Source organism: Glandiceps talaboti, chromosome 1 (assembly GCF_964340395.1).
Source record: "Glandiceps talaboti chromosome 1, keGlaTala1.1, whole genome shotgun sequence".
Taxonomy (NCBI): domain Eukaryota; kingdom Metazoa; phylum Hemichordata; class Enteropneusta; family Spengelidae; genus Glandiceps; species Glandiceps talaboti.
Genome location: NC_135549.1, coordinates 22,798,704 through 22,808,438, shown reverse-complemented (window position 1 = coordinate 22,808,438; position 9,735 = coordinate 22,798,704). Strand labels below are relative to the sequence as shown.

The window sequence follows — 9,735 nt, the reverse complement described above, 5'->3', positions numbered from 1 at the left end:
CCCTTCCAAAGACAATTCCATTACTATAAATTCAAAATGGCGTCCTTGTGCAGGGCAGCTCGGCTCAGCCGAAGTCTAGTGCCCCACATTTCAAGAAATACTCTCCTTCTGAGGCCGACAGTTTGTCAACAAGTTGCTTGGAGTTCAACATCAGAATCTAAAAAATCAGAATTTGTTGTTGGAAAAGCTACCGAGGTAGACCCAGCAAGGTAAGAGTGAACTCCGTATCGATGGTTGGCCTGTTTGCACGTACACTTGTCCCCGGCTTTTCTCATGGCGATATACTAGTATTTGAAGCAGATTGTTTTTACACCCTGAAATCTTTGTGGAGTTGTCTTCAGGTGACGTTAGTGTAATACATTAGATTCAAATATCTCCAATGATTGCACAGGTTAAATGTAGAATAGATTTTCCGCTAATGAATTTCTGAGAAATTGGAATCCCGGAAAGGTCATGACCCCCAGGTGAACGTGAAGATCTCTTCCTTTCCTCTAAATCATCTAAATATGGAAGACTCATGCGTGTGTGGTTTACCGACTCAAGTTCTAACTGAGACTTGACAGAATGTGGCCATGATTCAAATCGAGGATGCTAGTCAACGAAATCGTCACAGATAAACAGCTATTATGAGTTACATTATAATAATAATATACCTAGTAGTTGTACCCTGTAGTCGTCACATCAAAACAGTTTTAATTTCATACGACAGAAAATGAATACCAGTGCTAACGTCCATGCTCTAAGTCTAACTCACTGTGTACTGCTGAACTTGAATTTAATTAGAGCTCTGCCAAGACCTTTTTTAATAGAGCAATGTTCTCACATGAAAATAATAACAGTAACATGATTTGTTAGTACATTTCATACAATTTTATAATGATTTGTGGGGAGAACACTAGTAATTACCGTCCAATACTTCAGTTCTGTCATAGTATTGACTCTGCATTTTGAAAGGTCCATGTTTTGTTTCTCTCATTTTAAACCCAAAAAAATATCCCTTTCATGTGTTAGGGTGGAAGAAATTATAAAGGAAGGTGAACGAGAACCAACACATGATGCAAATGACCCTGTAAGTAAAATCTATTTTATCTTACTTTAACTAAAGATAAAGTTCCATTAGCTTTATTTCTGCCTTTAGTAGTACACTGTTGTTGATTATTGCCATCAACTTTTAAGTATTATTTTGTGTGATGAAATGGCAGATCAGTAACAGTCAACGTTGAAATCTTGACAGGAAGCCCTAATGCACTTGACAAAGTGTTTTTGGTTACAGGTGGTAAAGTAGGCTGTACAATCTACCCAGTCATTTTACCTGGGTTCCCAAACAAAATTATGGTATATTAATGTATCATGACATCAGTTTTACCAGATTTCCACCTTCTGTTACTGGGGTTCCCAGACCTTAGGAAAACAGTGTGACATGGATTCAGCCATTTTGAAGATTTCCTGCAAGGGTTTATGGGAAAAAACTCTCTTGTGATCACAAATACCTAAATGTCTTTGTCTTAACAAATGCAAAGTGCCATATGTATTAATACAACATATTTTGATCCATTGATATTGCATTAGACATTAGTGTTCTCTTAAGAAACGTGATGTGGAATAATTCATTTGTTCTCAACCAATGTTTTCTATTCTAGTTTTTACCAAACAACTATATTTCACACCTAGATTTTAATCCTAATGTGAACAGTGTCTTTTAATACACTTTACCATTAGTTTTTTGAAAATGCCTTTATTTCCTGGAGTGGCAGTTTATTTGCCATCTTTCATTTTACCTGATGAATCACTGTATCTTCTTCATTTGTAGAACTGGGTATCACATGGCTGGTCAGAGACAGATCCAATAAATGATGCCTGGACAAATGGAACAGTTTTCTTTGCCACTATCTCTATAGCACTTGTATTTGGAACTCTTTTTATACATTACATGCCAGACATGTAAGTACCATTTTATGTCATCTTATGTTGTCATTATCCCTGATTTTAATTACAGCAAGTGATGTCAGTATCATGTTTTTGTTTTAGTCTTTGCTGTGTGATGTAATTACTTTAAACTCACTGATGTCCAAAACAAGACCTACATAACTCCTACCCTTCAACACAGTAAATTCACAAATTACTAATAATACCTCAGTGACAGGCCGAGGCATTGTCAACATTTTATGTACATCCTTCCAAATGAATGTACAGATTTTGTGATGTTCCTGTGGGAGTCATATCCTTCTTAGTTATGTTAACCTTGTACAAACCAACAACACAGATATCTGACTTGGATACATTGATTTTAAGGATGGTTGTTGTGGACAGTTGATTTACGCAGTCTATCTTTATTCTGTTCTTTCTGTGCAGAACTGGTAGGGAATGGGCCCATAAAGAAGCTGAAATGGTACTAGCAGAAAGAGAAAGGTTGGGTCAGCCATTGATTGACCCCAACTACGTTGATCCTGATTCTGTTGTCCTTCCCGAAAATGATGAGGTAGCAGAGGAACCAACAGCATATTAAACTTTGTAAATGTGTGTAAATCTTTTTGAGCTGAAATAGAACTTATTGTCTGTTTTCCCATCATTTTCAGAAATCACCACAATTATAAGAGCCAGGTCTTGTAGGCATATTACATGTGTAGCTGTCGTAAGCTGTATGCACATACAGATTTGGGAAAGTTCACTTTCAGTAAAGAGGAGTTTTGGGTTTGTTTCTTTTTCACTGTTCAGCTCCTCCATGGTGCTTGACAAGTTTTTTTTGTAGAGTGTTGATTTTGGCTGACACCACTAATGTTATGTTTGTTTCAATCGTCTACAGGTTTTCCAAAACAAAAATCAAGGATTACTAGGTGTATGAGTATAAAATATAATGCTTTTTGATTAGAAGTATGAAATTAAATACTTGACTTTGAAGAAAACTTTTGTTTGTCTATGTCATTTTGTTTAAACTGTGTGATACATGTAGACTTTTTTCTAGTAAATTACAATCTGGTAGCGGGAATATTTCCAACATTACATGTCTGATGAAGATTGGAATGATTTCTTGCTCAAATGGCCATGTAGTCTGTATGATACAGACATTCATGCTGCATTATCAGCCAGTGGTTAAGAAGCCTGATTGGGCTGAACATCACGACGTATCTTACAGTCTAATGGCGATGTGAAGTCATCCAAACATGCAGACATGAGCCATGTAGGTGTTTGAAAGGTGTTGTCGCCCTCTAGTGGCAAAATCTGTAGACATTCTATTCTTTCGTTCATGTTTGCTAGCTCCACACTGCTGTTGATTTGAAAAGAAATAGCAGTGTGTTCTCGCTGGCCTTATAAGTAATCCAATACTTTGGACTATATTTGTTGAAATCCGCGTGAGTGTGAAAGGTCAATAATTGAATATAACAAGTGAAACAAAATCTCAAGCTTTGAACATGATGAAGACTTGGTGTGTAAAGAATTTTGGTGAATGTCACTCGGCAACAATTTATAATATTTAGAGCATACTTGTGCTGGACTTGGCTTCTGTTTATGCACAAAGTAAAAGTGAATGTAGTCAACACTAGAACCAGCTGACTTAGTAACAGTACCTTCTGATCACACAGTATATTAGAGGGAAAATTATTTGCAAAGTACTCTGTAAAAATGGTTTATCCAGAATGACATTTTGTACATATTTTAGTGTTAGTTCTTACACTGGACATGGTAACATATACTATATATTGTCTTTGAGATTCCTGTAACTACACAACCAGCCTACATGTACCTGGCCCTGAACAAACTAGAATTCTTTCATGTTGCTATTAACAGATGTCTCTTTCTAGTAATAAAACTGAAGCAGATTATAAGAGCGCCATCTAGAGTCGAAAGTCAGAAGCAAAACACTTAAGATAACTGGTAAAACTTCCAGCCTCAAACTTCACATGATTTCTAATGTATTTATGAATTGTTTTCCTTGTCAGATGTAATATTTTGTTCTTGTCCTTGTCAGATGTAATATTTTGTGGCAAGTACTACTTTGAATTCATAAATGGGGGGTAGTACTAGTGGGAGTGGTAAATGGACATTTACAGTTATTTGCAGTCAAAAATGATAACTACAGTCATGGGGCATTCCTTTAAAATGTATTGTATAGGGGTGTATACACCATGTCTGAAATTCCGGTAGTTAATAGCTTTTCATTTTCTTGTGAATTTGTTTGGGGTATTTTGGTTGAATAATGCCAATCAATTCCTGAAACTGTAAATCTCAACAACATTCACATCGACACTTTCACTGCATGGACTACAGTAACCCTCCCTCAGTGTGGACCAGAGTCTACCAATCATACACACTGACACTTTCTGTGTATGGACTACAGTAACACTCCCTGTGTGTGGACCAGAATCTACCAATCATACACACAGACACTTTCTGTGTATGGACTACAGTAACACTCCCTCTGTATGGACCAGAGTCTACCAATCATACACACTGACACTTTCTGTATCTGAGGACTTTCTTTGGGGCCACTTTTAGTCAGGAGCGTATCGACTCCAGTAACACTCCATGTGTGTGGACCAGAATCTACCAATCATACACACTGACACTTTCTGTGTATGGACTACAGTTACACTCCCTCTGTATGGACTAGTGTCTACCAGTCATTGGTAATCTCCACTTTTGTATATACCCTGACGTACACACAAAAGACAACGCAATTCTGTTAAGTGCAGTATATGAATATAAATCAAATGTTCTTCTTGATCAAATTTTACTCCGATCATTTTGTTTAGGACTGTGACGTCAACTACTGGTGAAATATATTCCCTTCATCACCTCTGTGCAATTTATTGGGGGGGGGGGGGGGGAGTAGCAAATAAACTTATGAGAATAATTTCACTTGTCATGACACTTCACACAGCAATAACAAATTCTGTCACTGTCAGGGTCACCATGTCATGAACAATCCTTCATCTACCCATCCCAAAGATCATCCCACAACATTTCATACCTTTAATTTTTTTTCAAAAAATCAATAAATCACATTTTTCGACCAAAAACACACATCTCTGATGTTTTTCAATTTTCCATCTACACACTGCCCTAACTAATGTCTCCGACAAATACAAGGCAATCGGCAAGTTGACAGTTTTCAGCTTTTAGTTGTTTACACACACACACACACACAGATATTTTGCCTATAGTAAAAATACACACACACACACACATATTTTGCCTATAGTAAAAATACACACACACACACACACAGATATTTTGCCTATAGTAAAAAAACACACATGCACAGAAAACTTTACTTTTTTGTAGGATTTTATTTATCACAACACTTTGTACAAAGTTGACACATTCTTCAGCTCCATGAGTTCTGTACAGCTGTAAAAATCATTCATTATATGATTACCCTTCTGATTGTCACCTCAAAGCATAAAATTCCTCGTTGCTACACAATTACAGTGCTTGAAAAGGACAAATACCTCCTTTTTTGCTTGCCGACCAGCAGTTTATATCTGTTTACTATTCTTGAAGACATTTCTTTCTGCAAAAAATTTCTGTAACTCTAGAGCAGGGATATACTCAATTTGTAATGAAGATGGAGGAATTACAAGCAATCTGAATTAAATCTAAATCCTCTTTTTTATTTCCTTCCCTTAAAATTCACCAATAATTTAATTTTAATTTAATTTAATTTTGAGATCACACATTTTTTTAAAAGTTAGTTCATTCCTTTTCAACAACCTATGCCCTAACACTTCACTGATGCAAGCAGACTGCCACCTTGTTATTATTTTTCTGCTGCATTGACTAATTTTTATCTAAAACTTGATGGAAAACATTTTTTTTTGAAGCCTACAGGTACAATTTTCAGTGTCCCCAAAAAAGATTTGCAACAGTGAAGTTGATTAACCTGATCACCCCCTGGTGTGTCTATGATTTGGCTTAGTCCTATTCTTTTTCAGAATAATGGTTGGCACCATTATAGAAACATGGGGGGTGAACAGAGTGACGCCTACCAAACCCTCATTTTGGGGTAAAACTTCTACTCACACCACCTATAGTATAACGATAGCATTGTCTAATAAGAATCAGAAACAAAACTTCTAGGCACATCACAATAAATATTACTTTGATCATACCAAAAATAAATGTACACAATATCCACAAGAGTAAATTGATAACACCCACACACACCCACACACACACACACATCCACACTAAATATGTAAACATTATCATAATACTACGGATATCAATTCAACAACAGCCAATTACACTAAAAGGTGAAAAAACTGTGCATATATATAAGACACTACATTTAAATGCAATACACCAAATTTACATGCATCCCTGCATTTTGTACATAATCAGAAAATACATGTCCATGTTTTATTGTGAAGCCAATGAAACCAACTACTGCATTAAGCCCAGTCTTCACTCTATTGGCTAAATATTACAAACTACTAGCATCCACTACTCGGAGTCTACAGAAAAGCAGGCTATTATTTTAAATAAGTTTTTAAAAAAAACACCCAAGAAATTACAAGTTCAATATAATACAAATCAAGCACACAGGAGTAAATACAACAAAAGCAATCAAAGTTTTTCTGAGCATGTGACCGTTTTTTTTGTTTTTTTTTGAGTCTAAAAGCTGTGGTGACCAGTGCAATGAATTTTCAGTGTGTGTGTGTTTATATGTCTGTTGGGATGGGATGTTCCATGTTTTGTGTCGAACGCGAGTACAGATAGTGTGCTAGCTGTTATAATGTATGTAATATTAAGTGTATTTCCCTCAATGCTATGTGTGTTATTTCCATTTGCTTTATTTCTTGTACGTGTTTTATTCTAGGTGATTTTCTAGATACAACCCTTTGAATGAATGGGGTAGCACTGTGTGTGTGTGTTTATGTGTGTGTGTGTGTGTGTGTGTGTGTGTGTGTGTGTGTGTGTGTGTGTGTGTGTGTGTGTGTGTGTGTATTTATTTGCACATGTCTCACTCCTTTTGTCCAGTGGAAATCTCTTATCTGTCTCACTGGTACACATTTTCACAGATTTCACAATTAAAACGGCTCCTTTTCAATGATTGCACATAACAAATAAACAAAGTTTTCAAAAGATATGGCTACTGATTTGTTTCAAATGATTAAATAATAAAAAAAATAATATAAATACTTGACAAATATGGGACCCAAATTACATCAGTCTGGCTTCTCCCCCTTCAGGAACTACAAGTTAGGTTATAAAATGAACGCAATATTTGAGTGGAGGCAGGGTTAATTATGTTTGTCATTTTACAAAATTTGCAACACCAGGAGTGCAGGTGAGGTGGTGCTAAAGACTGCACTAAATATTAAATAACTGTCTTATAGTATTCGATAATGAATGGTGGTAGTCAAAGATAGACTTTTCAAAAGGGAAATATTTTGTGGATGAAATCCTACTTGACTGAACTATCAAAACAATTGGTATACTTATCTCTATCTTCCTTTGCTCTGCTATGGTTCAGTTTTTGGCAGATTCACATTTAGAAGTAAATCCGCCAACTTTCAAGTGCTTTGCTGCCTAATTTATTCAAATTATTGCAAACTATAAAACAGCCTTACTACAGACCACGATCAGAAATACATGAAATCAAAAAATAAACCTGGTAGTTGATGGCTACTGATGGCTAACAAAAGTCAGACTGTATGATGTGTGTCTCCACCTTCAAAGCTGTTGCCAACTCGATGACTCCAAAGTCCACTGACTGCCAGACAAATTAATTACTTCCTGTTCTGCTTCTGGTTCACTTCATATCGGGAACAAATATGTCATTCATGATGTAAAACAACCAAAGTTGAACATTCTACTACTGGTGGTGTGCATTTATTGAGACCATGTGGAAAACCCATCGAACAGTCTGCTTTCATTTTTCCAAATCTAAAAAGGTCACTTTTGTCGATAATTCTACCAAGGTTATCAGCTAAAAGAGCAATGAACAGCACGCAGTGAATCTATAATATGTCACATTTGCCCTCGCCTACATCTATTCACTCATGACACATGTGGTTTGAAATTTCAAAATACGGCAATGAATCCCAAATGGTTTATACTATCTCTATATGTGTAAATGAAAACTTGTGGTTTATATAGTTGTTTGAGAATTTCTAAAATTATCGTTCATTAATATGTTTACACAAGACAGCACTGTATTTGACCTACATGGATTGTACTACCTGTAACACTGATTCAGAAGTAAAACACTTACTGTATTTGTCACACTTATCCATAGCAGTCATATCGGAGTGTAAAAGTATACTCTTTCAATGAGTTTAATTACAACGTGTAACACTGAAGTAAAACACTTTCTCGATGTGCTACACTCGTTTATAGCATTCATATCAAGTTTAAAAGTATACTGTTTATGTACAAGCCAGGCATGTGGCCTTTCTAATGTAGTCAATTAGCAAATGAAACAGTATACTTTTACACTTGATATGGATGCTTTGTGGTACATACAGAAAACACTTTACTTTGGTGTTATGGGTTAATGTATAAGCCTAGTATGTGGCCTTTCTAATCTAACCACTTTGTAAAAAGTGTTTTCTGCTAACAAAAAGCACACTGGTTACAGTGAATGACAGCATCACAACAGTGATTATATATTGGCTCTCAATAAGATCTAGACAGTGTTTCATGACACCTATATGTATACACTCCAGTCAGACTTTTTATTTGCTTTGCACTGCTAACACTGCTAACATTGTTTACAGATTGATTACACTGACAGACATCACATGCTGGGCTGATAATTAAAAGCAATATATTGAAATAGTAATACTACGTCTGATATGGCTGTTATAAATGACTGTAGCAAATTAATGTATTCAATTTTTTACTTGAGTGTTAAGGGTTGTATACACTTTAGAATATGCAATGAGGAAATAGAACCAGACCATACTATTTCCCAGTAAACAAAGAGTTTCTGGCCAAAAAAATAGCCACACTTTACAACCGACACAAAGAGAATCGCAAACTTCAAGACTTGGATAAACATAAACTAGAAACGAAGAGATACGACGACTACAAAAAAACAACAACATGTTTCATAGAGTTGTTTGAAAGTAACAGTTGCAATTGATGACAATATGAGGAGTAAAAACATGCAAAGTATTTCTGTTTTTGGCCTATAAATAATTGAAGTTAAAATCATGGATTCCAGAAATAGTTTCAAAAGGCTCAAATCAGGTATATATAAAGTACACGATGGTCTGATATTACTGCCTCCAATGCTTCGAAAATAGCGACCTTTGACCTACGAGTAACTCTTCATTTGACTGGTGCATTGTGGGAAACCAGGGAATCCTGGGTAAATATTGAGAAGGAGTTGTTGTCTAAAGTCTTAATTGGCACACACTAACAGTGACAGTACAGGTTTCGTTCAGACACTTAGTATAAGAAAATATTTTTTGTTTCTTTTGGACTCTAAACATTAACTCAAGATTTTCCTTTTCAAACTCCAAAGGTTTATTCTAACTACTAAAAACCCCTTCTCTTTAACTTCATAAAAGATAATGGAAAGCCACTCGATGTCTTTCTTCTTTTCTAGCTTGACTTGACTTGACTTGACTTGACTTGACTAACCAGTTAGTCTTTACCGTTGTCCACAGAGCCTTGCAGTCCAAGTCTTCGCATGTGACGCACCACAGCTGTAGCATTGAAAGCTTGCTGTTGAAAAAAATACAAAATATCAAAACTGGTGTTAAAACTTTTTACCAATATTGC

At 35.8% G+C, this 9,735-nt stretch overlaps 2 protein-coding genes across 2 annotated transcripts in view; one reads left to right on the top strand and one right to left on the bottom strand.

The window, feature by feature from the left end:
• Window positions 1-36: 36 nt before the first annotated feature.
• LOC144440820 (NADH dehydrogenase [ubiquinone] 1 beta subcomplex subunit 11, mitochondrial-like) lies at window positions 37-2,852 on the top strand. The gene is made up of 4 exons (XM_078130233.1): window positions 37-209; window positions 1,012-1,069; window positions 1,811-1,941; window positions 2,353-2,852. The coding sequence occupies exons 1-4, from the start codon at window positions 37-39 to the stop codon at window positions 2,504-2,506; spliced, it is 516 nt and encodes a 171-aa protein (XP_077986359.1). The 3' UTR covers window positions 2,507-2,852.
• A 4,074-nt stretch (window positions 2,853-6,926) lies between these two features.
• The window catches only part of LOC144443089 (calcium/calmodulin-dependent protein kinase type 1D-like), a 115,565-nt gene continuing 112,756 nt past the window's right edge, over window positions 6,927-9,735 (bottom strand). Inside the window, exon 10 of the mRNA XM_078132466.1 lies at window positions 6,927-9,678. Within this exon, the coding sequence (XP_077988592.1) occupies window positions 9,598-9,678 (81 nt within the window). The 3' untranslated portion in view covers window positions 6,927-9,597. The remainder of the gene's footprint in view (window positions 9,679-9,735) is intronic.